The 17536-nt window shown below is 36.9% G+C and overlaps 1 protein-coding gene across 13 annotated transcripts in view; it reads left to right on the top strand.

Moving 5' to 3' along the window:
• Window positions 1-17536, top strand: part of CPEB3 (cytoplasmic polyadenylation element binding protein 3) — a 99152-nt gene that overhangs the window by 66444 nt on the left and 15172 nt on the right. For all 13 annotated transcript variants that reach the window (XM_082310394.1, XM_082310392.1, XM_082310388.1 and 10 more), the window contains one exon: window positions 991-1080. In XM_082310394.1, coding sequence (XP_082166520.1) covers window positions 991-1080 — 90 coding nt within the window. The remainder of the gene's footprint in view (window positions 1-990; window positions 1081-17536) is intronic.

Genomic DNA, 17536 nt, shown 5'->3' with positions numbered 1-17536 from the left:
AGAAGCCGCAGGCCAACAGGTACAACTGATGTGAATGTTGCTGGGTCACTCAGAATCAAAATATATGCCCAGCCTATCCTGCGAGGAAGTAACACAGCCACTTGGGAGCTGTTACCCTCTGCTCCAGTAACACCTTTTTCCTTCAGGTCCTGAGTTACGCGATATGTGTTTTGTGGCTCTAGTTGCTTCAAAAATGGGATGTGCAGCTCATGGGGTCAGATAAACTCGACACATCTCAAACAGCAATCAGAAAACTGGAAAACCACTGCCTTTCTCTTCAAACTTTTCTCCTGATGGATTGTTGCTCTGATCTATCTAGCATCACATTAGACAATTTTAAACTAATTCTTTCTTTAAAGTACATAAATGCATTGAGAAAATTTTTTTATTTTTTTTTAAATAACTTAAAATACTTTTCTCTGAAGCACTTGCATGTAAAACAAAATTGTCTTGTAGGATAGTTTGAGATGTGTGTTCCACGGTGTTTCTAAATTGATGCTCAAAAAGCATATAAATAAAGTGGTAACTCAAGACAGATTTCCAGAGGGGACTGAGGAAGGTGAAATCCCCACAGTCGCATGACCTGATGCAGCCTGCTTTCTAGGGCATGCTACAAGGAGTGGCCATGCTGAGATATAGCTCCTCCATCAGTCCCATGTGCCTGCATCTGACCCTGCTTTGTGGCTATAATTAGAAATAGACTGCAGCTGAAGCATATTCACTTCTGATAGATCATATTTGCATTTAATCCTGCTGCAAACTTGCATTAGTGGAATGTAAAGTTACTTTTTTAAGCAGCCATGTATAGTATAGAGGTGAAAGAATATTTAGGCATCCTCTATGTACATTATTGCAGTTTTCACTGTTCTTAATAGGTGTAGAAAATAGTCTGGTTTTGGTTTTGTTTTGTTTTTTTTTAAAGTAATAATTTTTACCTTGCTACTGTCAGTCTTCAGATTCTCTCTAAGGTGCCTCATTTGTTTTTTGTAGATGAGATCACTGCCAGCTTTCGTAGGTTTGGACCTCTTGTGGTGGACTGGCCTCACAAAGCTGAAAGCAAGTCATATTTTCCACCTAAAGGTAATTAGTTTAAAATAAATTTATGCGGGCTTTTCTGGTAAAAAGAAACTACATCTGCAATGTGGCAATCCATTCTAAAGAAAAGATTTGACTCTTTATGACAAATTTTCTCTCTTTCAACAAGCATACTTTCAGCAGTTGACGGAAAAAACACAATTCAGTGACTGAAACATGGTCCTGTGTGTGTACTTCTTCAGTAAGCCTGGAGTCCTTGAATCACGCCCTAATTTATACTAGGCTTACTTTAGAAGGCAAGTTGCAGAAATTTCCTAGTGCTGATTCTGTTGCAGTTTGCATATTGTAGAAACTGTAGGAATAATAGCTGGAATTCACTGGTGGGTTGGGTACACAGTATTCTGTAGAGAAGCATGAGTCGGCTTTGTGTGTTGTGACCCAGGGAGCCGTGATCCCGCTCAGAACCACAGGGTCTGCATTGGGGCGCGCTGGGTGCTGAACCGCAGCAATGAGCTCTGCTAAGAGAGGGCAGGCTGGCATCACGCACCACGGTCACAGAGCTGCTAGGTTGGAGCTGATTTGGTTCAGGGTGGTTTAGAGCATGTGCAGGTGGGGCAATTTCATATCTGTCAGCAAAACACCATGCAGACCTGTTTTGGTTGAGAAAGAACAGTTTATGGGGAACCTGTTTGGGAGCGTTAACCTGGCTAAATCACATTGCTCTTATTGTATCCTAGTCTCTCCTATGGGTTTGTATTATATTATATACATTCTATTCTCAGTCACGCGTGCCTCTTGCATATAGTTTGGGAGTTCACTCATGATCTGAAACAGTAGCATGAAGTTATACACGGAATTTCTGATCTATATGTTAAGATTTTCTGTTCTCACTGACCCCGAAAGCTCTTAATTGCTCATTAAGGCCACTGATTATTTTGGCAGAACAATGGGCTGTTCAGTCAGTGAACTAGCTAATCCTACAATATTTTCATAGATATATTTTGACTGGAAAAAACACACAAATAAAAGCCAACTTAATTTATCTGGAAGCTTACGTGCTGGAGGCAAGATAACTCTGTGACAAATGCTTGCACTGTAAACAGTATTTGCAGCAACAGAACAAAACGCCATACATGCTCCCTCTTACCTGTTCCATTCTCACAACTCAGCCTTGCTGTCAGTAGTTATTATGCAACATCTGTAATTGAATTTGAAAAAAACCAAAACAAACAAAAAAAACGCAAAACCAGCAACAAAACACCCCAAACCTCCAAACCCCCCATGTATTCCTAAGGACAGTTAGTAAAATATATGCTTTTCCCTTTTTATTTTATTTTTAAAGGTCTTCAGGGTCTTTCTGGCTAGAGAATTCTGGTTGTACCTTCACTTACAAGTTAAAAAAAAAAAAAAAAAAGTAATAAAACCAGCTTCTCCTTGTCCCTAATATCTCCTAGTACTCTCCACTTTTTTCTATTTTCTTTCTTTTTTTTTTTTCCTTATTAATTCAATAAGTAACTATTCATGGTAGATCAACATGGGACTTCCAATTATGATTTTGTTCTGTATCTGACAGTGGACTAGTTATGCCTCGCCAAACTTGTAAAAATGTTTTTGAGCAAGATCTATTTTAGCAGAAGACAAGGGAATGCAGCCTCACTTCTATTTTTGTCATGATTCTAATGTAGGAAACAGCTTTCAAAGCCCCTGCCAGTTGCCCTGAATGTCTGTCTGAAAGTGCTAAACAACAGTCAACCCCAACTGTTCCAGATTTATTTATAACTGACTTCTTAGTTATCAATCAGGGCTGCAGCATCATACGTCCTGCATTCCTCTCTTTGAGATTCACTTACAGTCATGTTAAGCTCGGTAGGTCAAGTGTACTTGACTTACTGTGATCCCTTAGAGGCAGCATCTGCATAGAAGACAGAATGTTATTACCGGGAGTCAAAGGGTAAAGTTTGAATGTGTATCATAATTTTTTTCACAGCTTTTTGGTCTATTTTATATATAGAGTACTTCTTTTCTGAAGTTATTACAGAATCATTGAAAGAAGTACCACAATAAAATGTCTCCACTGCTGCTTTTCATTAGAAGTTCCTTTAGAACTAAAATTAAGTTGGTTTTTTTTTTGTTTTTTTTTTTTTTTTTTACTTTTAATTTTAAGCCATTTTGATGCATTATCGGGCATTTCTTTAAAAAATTCAGTGAAATGAAAAGAGATATTTGAAATCGTGCTTCGTACAAAATTCAGTGACATGACTTATTCAGCTGTCATACTCATGAATTCAAATGTTTTCTCCCTTCCTTTTTCTAGATATCTTCTCTTCCCTGTTGCATTGCTAGCCTGTAAATTCTCTGACATTTTGAATATGATTCTGTCAAATGGAAAATATGTCCAAAAAAAAAAAAAAAAAAAGACAAATTATAGAGGAGAGCATGAGTTGGTTTTTGTGTGCTAGCAATCTCGAAGCAAAACAAGAAAAATGCATTGTTGAAATGCAGTGGGGATGATGTGGAGGCTAATCTTTGTTCACACATTAATAAAGCCTGACCTCCAAGGCTTCTCCCACCTACTTGAATGTGCCCCACTAGCAGTAAAATTGAACCCTGCTCTTTCTGAAAATATGCCATCACCTCCAGACAGACTTTAGCATCCTTTTGATGGATAGCCTTTTTCATTACTCCTTCGTGTCTGTAGGGTCAGACCAGTGGGCAGTGTCTGGACTTCTAACAAAGGTCAATATTTTTTTTGTTTGTTTGCCTTGATAAGCATTCAGTTAGAGGTTTGGAGCAGACAACATCAGTAGCTGATGCCATGGGTCAGCACAGTCAGCCGAGTTTTACCCTGGGGCAGTTTTAGCTCATGATTTTCTGTCTTCATAGTGACATCCAGGTGATGACATCGCTCACGGCCCTGAGTGTATCAATAAAGACTTCCAGTATCTACTTACTGGTATAATTTATTGAACTTGTGGAATGTTTACTATGTTGGTGCAATATATGAATTCCCTATAGTCGCACTATATTAGGAGCACTTTGTTGCTATTCTTAGGGCTAGGAACAAAAGGCTGGAGGAACTATTCGCCATGGCTAATATCAGGCATGAAATCTGAAAGATTAAAATAAAAAGTTGCTTACAGTCTAGTGACCTCCACCCCCCCATGACCCCACCCTGAGGGATTTATCTGGTTAGTTTAGTGGGCAGGTCAGGCCAGATGTGTAGTCAGTTCTAGCAAGCCTTATTAGCTAATTTATTAGTTGGTATGGTTGACTAGTTTAGGTGCTGTGGCATGTAAGCTGTTTTCAAGACTAGTGGAGATCCAGAAACATTCCTGCAGCGCTGAGCTTGAACAAAGAAGGTTTTCCTGCATGTGGCATCCTAAGCAGGATGGTGCCACCACAGGTCTGCTTAGACGCATTACCTCAGATTTACTGCTGGACCTGGTGGACATAAACTGGTTGTGTGTGAAATATGCTGAACTGCGGTCTCTAGCATGGTGAGTTACACAAGGCTTATTTCAGTGCAGTGCCAACATTATGATTTTAGACCTTGCGCGATCGCAGATCAACCTGGATGTGTCTGCACCATATTCCTCAAGCACATCTATGCTATCTATATTATCCAGGTTTTCCTGTTTTCCCAGATTTTCTAGGGTTTTGTTACCCCTACTGAATCTTGCCTGACATCATAGAATACACCGTGAGCATGTGTTTGGGAAAGTGATCTGACTTGGTCAGTGGTTGAGTTTTGGTTATTATAATAACAAACCCCAAATCCACTGATAGATCCAGTAGCCTTTACAGGATGCACTGGTTGCCAGTGAGCTCAGTATTTAGGTTGTGGAGGGCAGAGGGACCAGTAGCACCCAGCTGTTTTGCCACTGAAAGTGTATATTATGCACTTGGGCAAGAGAAGCCGGTAACAGCTGACAATGCATATAAGAGGTTGCTATTTCTAGTTCTGAGCATCTGTATTATTGCCTTAACATTTCTCTTTACCCCTCCTATGCATTATAAGGCTTAGCACCATGTCTTTATGTTAGTGTCATCCATGAGGTGATTTTAATGCTTTGCTTCTGAATAAGGCTAATTCCTTCCCATTGCCTGAAAAGTCTTTGGATGACTTCCTTTGGCATCTGTTTGGATAAGTTAGTAACGGAACTGGCAAAATTATAAATGCCATGTGTTGGTCTTGGGTAAGCAGATGCCCAGTTCGTAATGTGTTTACTTGGCTTTCACCACAGAGTTTTGGGAATTAAATGTGGTTTGTGGCTAAGTATTTTTTGAGTACTCCTATGAGATGTTGAGAAATGATGAAATATGCACTAAAGAATGTTATCAAATGTAGTTACACATAACCATGACACAGTCTATTTCACTCTGGCAAAATCCAGATAATTCATATTTTATTGAAATATAAATTGATGGGTTTTTTACTTATTTGCTGGTCTGCTGAGTTAAGCAATGCTTATGCTAACTACAGGAATTTTTTTTCCTTTTTTTATTCCACAGATGGTGCCAACTGTTTCAAAAACATTCTTTTAGGTTTTTTTAACAGATTGCTAGCTTTAAAACGACTTTCTAAAAAGTCTTTACTGATTTTTCTTTGTGAGAACTATGATTTTTCTAGCAATCACTAAAAACTGCACAACGTATTATAAAATGACAAAAATTACGCAAAAGTCTTCCTTTGTTCCTTTTCATTTAGGAGGACTGATGTTTGGATAAAGATGAGATATAGAGTGAGAAAACGAAGCATGGCAGAGCCTGGAAATAGGATGGGTTTGGAATGGGAAGAATGCTTTGGCTTTACAGTTGATTTAGATGTGTGGTGCAGCAGTCTGATCCTCTTGTGTTTTCCCTGTTCTGCAGCTCATTATTCTGCTATTTGATAAAAATAAGCACATTTGTCCCTACTGCTCCACAGGGGACGCTAAGGGTGAACAAGATCTCATGAAGAAGAAAAATAGTGTATGCAAAGTTGCACATAGTAACACTGTGAAGTGATTCTCATGCTTTAATTTAAAACAACTGGTGGGACAAACTGTATGAGCCTTTCTGATGATCTCCAAGGTAATGTTAGATGGGAACACTGTTGTTGGTAGGCTTCTGTCTGATCTTGATTTCATGGATGAGGACTATTTGCATGGTTAATTCCATTGCCACTGTAGTGGCAATGGTAGCTTCTGCCAGAGGAACAAGAATGAATGGTTGCAAGGAGGAAGCATGGAGTCAGAATTCCAGTTTTATCAGCCATATTCATGAGAAGGTATCTGGTTTGTCTGAATACAGCAATCTATTGTACTGAAACTAATTGCTTTGGCTTAAATGATCTACCACCAAAGTCCAGCATAAAATGCCTAGTCAATTTTTATATTTTAAAAACTGAAGTCAGAGATCATAGTATTTGCTAGAATGGAAACTGACATTCCTTATCCAGAAATACATTGTATGGCAAGTAGTGATGCAAGATCTTTTTTAAACTTTGTTTATGTATGTTCCAACACACGCATGCACATTATCAGTCTTTTACCCACTGATATCCGAGGCCATGTATAGAATTTGTAGTCCCCGTGTCTTCTCACAGCAGGGCAACATAATCCCAAATCAAGGCAATTCACAAAATCTGTGGTAGGAAAACACAGTACATACTAATCTGCTCTTCTGTAGCAGTGTAATTTGTTTTTGTATAGAATTTTCTTTTAGGTTTTCGATGACCGTTTTTTAAGCCTCCCTTTGTAAAGCTCTTCACACTATTTCCTGTCTTGTCCTAAATTTTTGAGGATTTTTGGTGGTATACTGATAATGATGATTTTAAAATGTCTGTCTTTGAGACTGCTGTGCCAGTTATCAAAGAGCATTCAGGGAGCTTGCTTCATATAAGAGAATCTCTGTCCCTAAAACTATGCCACTTACAATTTTTTTTTCTAGGGGTAAACAAGAATCTGATGAGGCAAAATATAAAAATATTTTTGAGCAATCAAGCTTAGGCAGAACAAACCTGATTCTGAAGTAGCTTTGCAGGATTATTCTCTCCCAGCTTCCATGTTGCTTTCAACAAACACTATTTTCTTTCAGAATTGCTAGGCTGCAAGAGAAATTTTTTTTAACCCTGAAGAAACCACAATTTTTTAGCAAGCATTCGTTGACCCTTCTTCAGTCAGCAACTTCTGATGCCTAAGGAATCACCAGGTCTCTTCAGAAGGGGCTCAGCATCCATAGTCTCCACAGGATTTGGTAGTAAAGGTGTTTCTGTCAGTCTTATTAGTTGCTTACGACTACAGTAACCAAATAAGAAAATAAAGGCTATTTATTATGAGAAGAATATAATGATTGTAGCTAAGTATTCCTAATGTAGTTTAGGTTATTACTGAAAACCGTATTTTGAGAGCCAGGACTGTGCAAGTTTAGAAAGGATGGGCAGTGTAGAACTCAAGAATGAAATTTGGGGTTCTGGGTTCTAGTACAAAGTCATAAAGCAGAGTAAATCCAACCCCAGCAACTTCTGTCTTCCTCATTAGCGTAAACCAAATGTTCCTATGAGAGAAAAATCTTATTTTTCAAAAACCAACGTTTCCCCTTCTGCCTGCTTCCCTCTCTTCTTTATTCTCCTTATGTGGTGTCAGAAAGCTTTTTCTAATCAAGACATGACAATTTGATGTAACGCTGACAATTACTGGATCAGCTCCTTTTCAGGACTGTTTCTGAGGTGGGGGGTGGGGCTGGGAGGGGCAGATGTTGGGCTGCAATTACTGATAGTGGCTCTCAATTATTATTCTGTAAGAGTCGATCTTGCAACAGCACATGCTTGATAACACCCTGTAAGACATTCTCCTAAGTGGAGTAGTCTCTTGTGAGATTTTATGTAATGGGACCAAATCAAATTATTTTCTGCCTATAACACAAAAGAAGGCTGTTGTCCAGATTTAGATCTCTGTCCTGTCAGTAAATTTATCCCTCATTTATGTTGGTGTTTTTTTTTTTTTTTGTCATGTTCTCAAGAAATTGGGGTTGACTTTTGGTCTACAGGACACTTGTCTATGTGTAGAGTTTCCCCCCGCCCCCCTTTTTTTTTTTTTTTTGTCTTCCTCCAAAGACTTCAAAGTTCCCAGGATCTCTCTGATAGGCTGGAGTACATCCTCAACAGATTCTTGGTTGCTCACCAGTGTCCTGGCATTTTTGGTAGTTCTTTTGTTCAGATAAATAACATTTTTAGGATCAACAGTCAAATCACATTGGGCAATATGATGTCTGTGTACTGCAATATGTTGTATGTGTACAACAGACAACTGAAGGACTAACTTTTCTGGTTTTTGAAGAAGTAATATGCATTTGGGGCTAATGTGTCATACAGGAAGTAAGTTCAGTAGTTCTCCATCACCTAGGTTCCTCTTTATTCCTTAAGCAGATTATTTAAGCAGGAAAAGTTCTGTTGCCTCAAAAGTGAGAGTTCAAGGGCTGTGATAGTCCTAGAGTAGCTTTTGCAGTGCATGTTGCTAACATGATAAATTTTACTGTCAGACGTACTTGTTATCCACGTGAAAATGAAGATTTTAGTATTTGTATTGGAAGATGACTACAAATCGATAGTTTTTCACGGCTGCACTTCTAATTTGCTAGAGAAACAACTTGTTTTTGTACTCTTCCTCACTAATGTGCTAGTCCCCAGAGTTTCCAGAAAAAAAAAATAGTAAAGACAATCCTGTGTGATGTTTTCCATTTCAGCCTGGACGTGCATCTGTCAACCAGCCTCCTTCATATCTGAATCTACTGGGAAGTGTTTTATATAATCAGGGGGTTGACTGCAATTAACCATGTAACTTCATTTTACAGAATTAGTAATAAATTGCTAGAAGAGTTTTGTAGTCATAACTGTTCAGAGGCTGTTCAGAAGTTTTTCATAGAGGCAAAATACCTTTTTTACAACACAGAAGTCAATATGGAAGGTTGTTTTGCTGTATTCAAAACTGCATTAAATTCTAGACGACTTCTGTCAGACTATGTGATTACTGGAAGAAGATGGGATGTCTCATAACTTGGTCAGCAGTCTTATGGCCAGTATCATCAAAAGGCCTTGAACTTCCCAGAGAAAAAATTCAGGTTTCTAAAAGACCCAATTGATTTGTTGGTAGCAGTTAAAGGGAGCATACTTTGGAAGCCCATATCATGGACGGCAGTCTGTGTATCACTTTTCTATTAAATTGTATCTGATGCCTCTCAGTTTTGCTTTGACTGATGGGCTAGGTTGTATGTTACCTGAGGAGAGCTACTTAGGCCACATCCATTGCTTCCAGCAAAGCCAGTTTTGAAGTTCATACACATTGCATCTACACCTACTGGTAGGTTTTTTTCATAAGCCTTCTGACTCTTTAGGTAAAACTATAGGTCACGTGTTGGAGTTGCATAATTTTCTCTTTCCAGAACAAAGTTTCTCCATAAATCATCTAGATGTTTTTCTCTTGGTCATACGCCAAAGAGGCAGGCTGTTTTCTCTCACTCACTGCCAGGAAGGGTTAAGATTGCAATGGGATTTCTTATACTTTGCACAAACTATCTATTTTATTAGAGTACATTGAGTTAAGTCACAGTTGATATTTAAGGCTTGTCTCAAGGGGATTGCTGCTTCCAGAATCTGAAGAGCAGCTGGTTGGAGTCTGGTTCATGCATCTACTAATCACTATTCATCATCACAAACTTTCAATCAAATGCCCGGTTCAGTAGGTTCTGTTTAAATAGCAATTCTGAGCATCCGCTTTCTGGACCAATTGTTGCAGTAAATTTGTTTGGGCAGATGCTGAAATAATTGACTAGGATTTCTCAGTAAGACTTACCTGCGTATAGTGCCCGTATTTTCTTCTTCATTGTTGTGCAGCTGTCACCTGCAGTAAAACTTCTTGAAATTCTGACTTCTTTAGACTAATTATACCTCTGACTTAAATGGAAAATAGACAAGTGTTTGATTAAATGATGCAGCAATCTGAAGAATTGATGGTGGCCAAAAAAAAAAAAAAATCAAATTTCAAACAAGTTTACTGGTGTCTCTTTTTCGACAGAAACAGGAAATTTTAAAGACCGTCCTTATTAAAGAATGCATTCTTTTCTGAGTTTTTCAGGAGTAACTCTTGTGTATTCAGTATTCTGTAGTATATAGGTAGCTGACACCAACTTACATGCAAACTGAAGATTTTTTTAATTTATTGGGCAATTCATTTTAATAAAGCTAGACATGGTTGTGATCACAGGTTTGAAATCTTGATGTCCTTAAAGATGATCTCAAAGGGAAAGGAGGAGCCCTATGAGTTTATCTTCTCATAATCGAAGATGAATCTTACAAACCATCAGCTGTCCAAATCAGGGACAGGGTTAAGTTCAACATTTTAACTGTTTTTAGCTCTTACTTTGGGAGATGCAGATCTTCTTTAAAAGAAAGCTTTGTATTTAGTGAAACAGAATCACATAGAGCTTGATGACTGACTTCATGACACTTCCTAAATAAGAGCACTGAATCATGCATTTTTAGGGGTTTGCATCTCTTTTTGTTATTTTTGTGGATGACAAATAAATATTAGACTGTGATATATGGTATATTAATTGAGCATACATGTATATTATACTGCTTATATCAAACTGAGTCACAGAGTAGCTTACACGTCACACATGGCCTACTCAGGAGGTAAAAATACAGTCTGGCATGGATTCCCACTGGATTTGTAGCTACTATGAAATGTCTGTATGGGGAAGAAAATATGAATTCTGATTGAGAAGTCTCTTATTGATGATATATTTAAAGAGTGAATGGATAGTTAGCTAAAATGAAGTATATTAAATAATTCTATGTAGCTATTGTTTATACTGAAATTTTGCATAGGATATTGGCTAAAAGACTCCTAAGCAGACTGAAAAATATGTTCCTTCTTCAGTATTGTCACTTCATAGTACACATATGAAAGAGAATGCTGCTAATTCTGATTTGAATGACTGTCAGTTCACATTATCTAGCTAGATTTTCTTTCAAAACCCCCTAATGGCTAAGACACTAAAAAAAGGTTTAAGGCAGTAAAAACAGAGTGGAGAAGTGAAAGCATTACCTGGAATTTGAACGTATCTAAGTACAGAAAAAGCCTTCCATCACTTACCTATAGGAAGTAATCAGACTGGTTTTGTCAAATGGAAGCAGTTAAATGTTTGTCTGATTCTCATTAACCACTTCTAAAGCCAAGTAGATTTTACTGTGGTTTGCATGGCCCCCTGCCCCCGGTCGACACACTACTTTAATTAAATGTTGCCTTTTCTTTTGTTTTGTAAATGGAAATATATGAATTGATCTGTAATTATTATGGCTCCAGGATAAAAGCAGTACTTTGAATAGTGATATTGAGGACTTGATAGTATTTAGTGCTTTGCTAATAGCTTGTGCTATGTCTTATTTTGCTAGTAATTTATGAAGCACCAAATTCTTCTTTCAAATCATTGCGATAAGTTCAAGGGGATGATTGGGGGTGGTGGAGAGAGAGATTCTGTACTAATACTGCAGCGTGTTCACTGTTTCTGAGGGTCATTTAAATAATAAGTCATCCCCTACTCCCGCCCCCTGATCAGTTGTAAACATGTCATGCATTACAAGCTTGTGCTCTCTTTATGAATTTCTATAAGCATTATAATATTCCGTATTCCGTTCCTAAAATCACTGCAATGATGCACACAATTCTACCCCTATGATAATGATACAGTAATATAAAATTAGTGCAATATCCTCTGAATATATAAATCAGCAATTTATAAAAGGTAATATCCCAATTATTCTTCTGTTCACTCAAATCAGAGGTTAGGACTGGCACTGGGAATTCATCAGGTGCTGGAATGAAAGATGCTGTGGATGCCTCTGCCCAAGGCAGTGTACATGCCTCTCTCTGATTTCAAAAGCTAGGAGCAGCTGAGCACTGTTCTCTCTCTCAGATGTCTCAGTGCTGTGCTTGGCAGTTTTTACCTACTTTATTCCATGCAAATTCTGCCTAGTATTGGGACTTATGATATATGTCACTAGTGATTATACCGAGGTAGTATAATCTCAGTATAATCGGTAGTCTGTTGTATACCAATGGAGGCTGTGCAGTTTTCATTTAATAAAGTGAAAACCATAATGTTTTAGAGGATTCGATAAGTCAAATAATTTTTTTTGTAAAATATACCATTCTGATCTCCTAGGAAAATGCATACTCTCACTAACCAGAATTTTTTTTTTTTTTTTTTTTTTTTTTTTTTTTTTTTTTGAGAGAGAGAGAGAGAAATTTGTTCTGCAACTATGAGTAGTCAAGTTTTGGAAAAACCTTCTGTTATTAAGGAAGGTTTATCAGGCTGCATCTTTTCTATATAGTCAACAAAGACAAGAAACTTGAGCAACTAGAACCTGAGAACAATCCACATGTGAGTGAACATTCAAACCAGTTATTAGCCAGCAACGCACCACATCAGCAACTGACAAATTGACTACTTGATGAAAAGAAGAAAAGTCAAAGCCTAGTACTGAAGCTCTGCATTCTGTCTAAAGAAATGTCTTACAACTTCAGTTCCTCTCTAGGCACAGGTCACTCACTGTGAAGCACAGATTATCTGTCTGCTCACAGGAGAGTTAGAATCATACAAAATCAGGAAATACGCTGCTAGCTTGGTCGATGTAAATGACATTGGGTATCTTCTCGTTTTGATTGATGTTCCTTTACTTTGAATTCAGCTCTTGACAACAGTCCCAAGTGTTTTGTGTATCACAGCTCTAGTAAGTGCTGTTTCCTTTCTTCTTTAAAAAGAAACTTTAAGAAAAATATATCATTTAAAAATGAAATATATTGTAAACCCTGATATCAAATTTTATTAATTAAAAATAACCGGATTTTTGGACCTTTGCCTTCTTCCCCCGAAAATCTTTGTGTTGAACCTATTTTACCTCACACTGACACTATGCATGAAATAGAAGCTGAAATCCAAGCAGACGATTTATATTTATCTAGAATTTTGCTATGTTAATGTCGCTTGGAGTAGAATTGGAAATTGGCTTATTTGCAAAGAAGAGTAACAGGTTTTGTTCAAACTTGGAAACTGAGCTCTTTTCAGCCATCTGTTCAGAGTAAAAGCAGCAGCAGCAGACCTGACCCCCTCCAGATGATGACAATGTGCTGCTCTGCCCAGAGCAGTCACCATTTCATATTGCCCTTGAAAACCAACATTGAAAAATTCAATTCTGAATTTAGTTGCTTTTTTGGCATTTATGAATGTAAATGCATGTTTTTTCATGCTGCTGACCCACTAAACTTCACAAAGATAGCTCTTATCTCATCAAAATTTAGTCTTTGTCATATGATCAATTCATGTGACTACTCTTACAACTACAATAAACCAAATTGTATGTTATAGCCTTTCTTTTATGTTTTTATAGTCTTTAATTCTGATTTATAGCTGCTATAGATCATGTTGCAGTCTGAAGTCTGAAGTTTTAAAATGGCTGTGACCTTTGAAAGAGGAGACAACCCTATAAATTTGCTGTTGCAATGTTCTACGCTAGTGTAGAAGTAAAATGCCAGATAAAAGGAGAGGCTTTAATACGCTTGTAGAATATTCTTTTAGTTTTTTTTAAAAAAAAAAAAGTCATTTCAATGTTTGTTTTTTCAATATAGGTGGGTAGAACTATTTTTACTACAGGGCAAACTGAGATGGTATATGTATACTGTTTTTTTTCCCCATAAGCAGTGCAAGTCTTGGAGTAGTGATGACTAGCAAATTCTTTCTGCTTCTTGACATGTTTTGGAATTGAAAAGACTTTATAAATCTTTAGCTGTATATATTCACTACAGCAATATCAAAATGTTGTCCTTTCTATTCAGCACTGAAGTGCAGAGGAAACATTGGGGCACCTATCCCATGTCCCCAAAATAATTTATGTCCTCATGGAGCAAGCAGACATTCTGTGGGTGGTGGTTTTTTGTTTTTTGGTTTTTTTGTTTGTTTGTTTGGTTGGTTGTTTTTTTGGTTTTGTTTTGTTTTAATTTAAATTGAAGATATGGGGAAAAACTCCCCATAATATTTATGACAACATGGGAGGTTACTAATTTCTCTGTTATTTGTAATATGGTAAGATCATTAGTAGTAAGGGTTAAATGTTAGTTTCCATTCTTTTGGTAGTCTCAGTGATGTGGACTATTTAATGGCAAAATTGGAATTATGAAGACATGCAACTTTTTTTACAGAAGCTACCGACAGAGAACCTCAGTTTTCATTCAACTCTTCCATATGATCTGCTTGCTTGCTAACTTTTCTTGATATGTGTCCTGTCTTCCACTGAATTATGTACACTCCGTTTAATTGCTGTTTAGATTCAGGATCCAATTATTTTTCAGTGGAACTGAGGATATGGAGTACATACCTTTAATTAAAAACAAACAAACAAACAAACAAATAAAACACAAAACAAAACCCTACTCCAAAACCTGTCTTTAATGTGGCATAGGGGAAATTTCTTACATATCAGACTACTCAGACTTAGTCTGGTACTCATGAAAAACATGTAAAAATTAATAGGAGTCTTGTTGTAAGATGCTAAACTGTTCACGTTTCTTATACACCTTTTGTTTTTTAGAGAAAGGAATCAGCTGACAGGGCCATACACTGCCATTTAAAATTAGACTGACTAAAAGAAATTCATCTTTGCAGCCCTGACTAATACATTATTTCACTCTTCTGCAGCAGCTAAGTGAGATTACAGCCCTTTCTATTTTGAGGTTTCATAAGTATTTAAAGCCTTTGATGTTTTTTGAAAATCCAGTCATGTCAGTGCAATGTTTAAAAGAAAGTCTGCATTTTTTTTAACACCTCGGAATTTTATTTTTCAAAAATGAGTTTCATTTTTAATAGTCGTTTCATCTTTGGATTTAGAAATGTGTTTTATTCATGTTCAAAGCATCTTCTAATAAGATTACTCAGGGTGACTTTGAGCAATGACCCTTTGTCATCACATTAACTGATTTAGCAATGTGGTTCACACTGTTTCTAAATGTTCCTTTGCTGTGGGCTTTTAAAACAAATTTATTCTAAAAGTTCTAGTAAATACAACCGTAATTCAGTTCAAAACTATTTTTAAAAACCCAGAAAAAAATAAAAGAAGAAAGTGCCATTTATATTTCATGAAAAAATTAAGTCTGAGGTAGCCATTTCAACCATCTAAAAATAAACCCAAAGACATGAGACTAGAACATTAATTTTCTTTGCCAGTTTAACTCCATCTTATTTTTTACATAATAATGTGAGGTAGATATATATATTGAAATACTTTTATAAGAGATCTTAGGTGGATGGTAGATTTTATTGTAATCTTGGAGCCTATAAAATATCAGAAGAGACACCGTCTAAACTTTAAAAAGACAGAATGAAAGAAAATGTGCTTCAAAGGTAGTTTAATTTTTTTCAAGTGTAAGTAGTCTTTCCATTTTGCATGTCAAATGAATACACGTGACTACCCAAAGACTGTTCTGACTTGCTATGCACTATGTAAAGAGAAGAGAAAGTCCTTCTCTTCATTGTCTTATTTCTGCCACCCAACATCAGTGTTATAAAACGGAAAACATGTGACACTTAGAATATGATTTCTATATCTGATTTTGTAAGTAAGTGGGCTGAATTTGGGGAATTATGGATTTGAGGTCAATTACATAGGAAATCAATAGATGATACGCAGACCTCCGACATGGATATTCAAATACTCTTGGACCTTACGTATAATTCTTCATTACAATTTTTTTCTTTATTTGAAAAACTAGCCCCGATTCTAAGAACCAGAAATAGGTTAATCTTTCCCTATTGGTTATATAACAGTTGAATGCCAAAATGCTGGCTTCCTACCAGAAGACGCAGCTCATGGTTGATGTATTTGAACAGCAATTTATACATTGCTGTTCTCAAATACAAGAACTTGAAGAACTTATGAATTACTTTTAGTACTCACAACTTGAGCATAAAATGGTAACCTTCAGTTAATAGAAAGAGATGGAACTAATTCACAGTTAACTGAAATTTCTGAGAAAAACTTCTGATTGAATTCAATCCATTCTAGACTCCATTAAGCGAGAGATCTGCACAGCCATTCCATTAGCACCTTTCTGAAATATTCCTGTTTCACTAAGTAACTAGAGACTGTTCAGACAGCTGTAGGACTCATAACACTAATAATTAATCACTTCAACTGAACGGAGTGTAAAAATTCTAGTATACCAAACTTCTTTCCTGCCTTCTCCCGTGGGTTACAAAACCCAGTCAATGATTTCATTTCACTCCACCAAACTTTGTGCCTAATGATGGAGCTGTACAAGGAAGGTGTTACCAGGTTTAGAAGAAGAAACTTTTTTTTTTTTTTTTTTTTAAACATCTTTTATTCATGGATGCTCTGAAATGCAGTCAGTCTTTTCCTGGTGAGCCACGAAGTTGGATCATCTTTAACTCTGAGAAATATTTTGGTCTAGACAAGAAGATAGTCTTCTCTGATAAAGTCTACCAGTTATGGCTTGCTAAGTTGAATGGTGTCTACAAGGCCCCTAAGTTTATTTTCTCCCTCGCCTGATATACTTAATACACATTCTGCACTAATAAAGGTTCATGAGTAGTTCTTTTTTCTGTAATTTGTACCAACATGCCAGTTTTTAACATAAAAGTATGAATATCAAGATTCTGATATTATAAGAAAGGCAGAATAAGCACCTTAGTAAGCTTTCTACCTAGCATGTTGTTTTGAAGAGGTCACTGAAGCCTTATTACAAAATGTGCTTTCATTAATACAGAAAGGTTCCCATCATTAGAGAAGGTATGCCTATGTTGATGTTAATTGAAACAGAGATTTTCCAGACTGTCTAGGCTGGCAAAAATGCATTTTCCAGACTACAGCAACATTATATGGTAGTTCCAAGTGTATCTTGCATTTCAAGTGACAACTTGTTTCAAGCTTGTGGGACACAGTGTATATGCCAGATTTTCCAGTTTGTTCTCAGCAAGGTTAAGTGAAATTAGACCAACTGGACTAAATTATCCTTTCATATGGGAACTGTGTCACTGTTTAGATGTCAGAATGGGACATGTACAAAGGAGCTTAGTCCTTGTACTGCTTTCCATAAAATAACAAGTCCTTGAGCTAAAGGTTGAGGAGCTCCTAGGCTGTGCTTCAGAATCTAGGGAAATTAATCTTCTTTTCCCTCTGCTGTACCCCCTTAAAAGTTGTAGTGACTTTTCTTAAAGCAAAATACGTTGTTGCCTTTTTCCAGTGGATTGCAAAGTGCAATGCTTATTGTCAGCACTACAGTGATGTGTTGTACCAGCAGCTGAGAAGGAGCTGGGTTGTTTCTGCTCTGCCAAGAACCCATATATCTGTGTATATAGAATATTCAGCTGTTGTCAGGTCCCTTGCTATTTTCTGGGTCTTCAAATATCTTACCTGTTTTACTTTGTGGAATCTGAGTCAGGAGCAGTC

This window comes from Platalea leucorodia (assembly GCF_965183815.1).
Source record: "Platalea leucorodia genome assembly, chromosome: 4".
NCBI lineage: Eukaryota > Metazoa > Chordata > Aves > Pelecaniformes > Threskiornithidae > Platalea > Platalea leucorodia.
The sequence above is the reverse complement of the archived record's forward strand: the minus strand, read 5'-3'. Positions and strand labels throughout refer to the sequence as shown.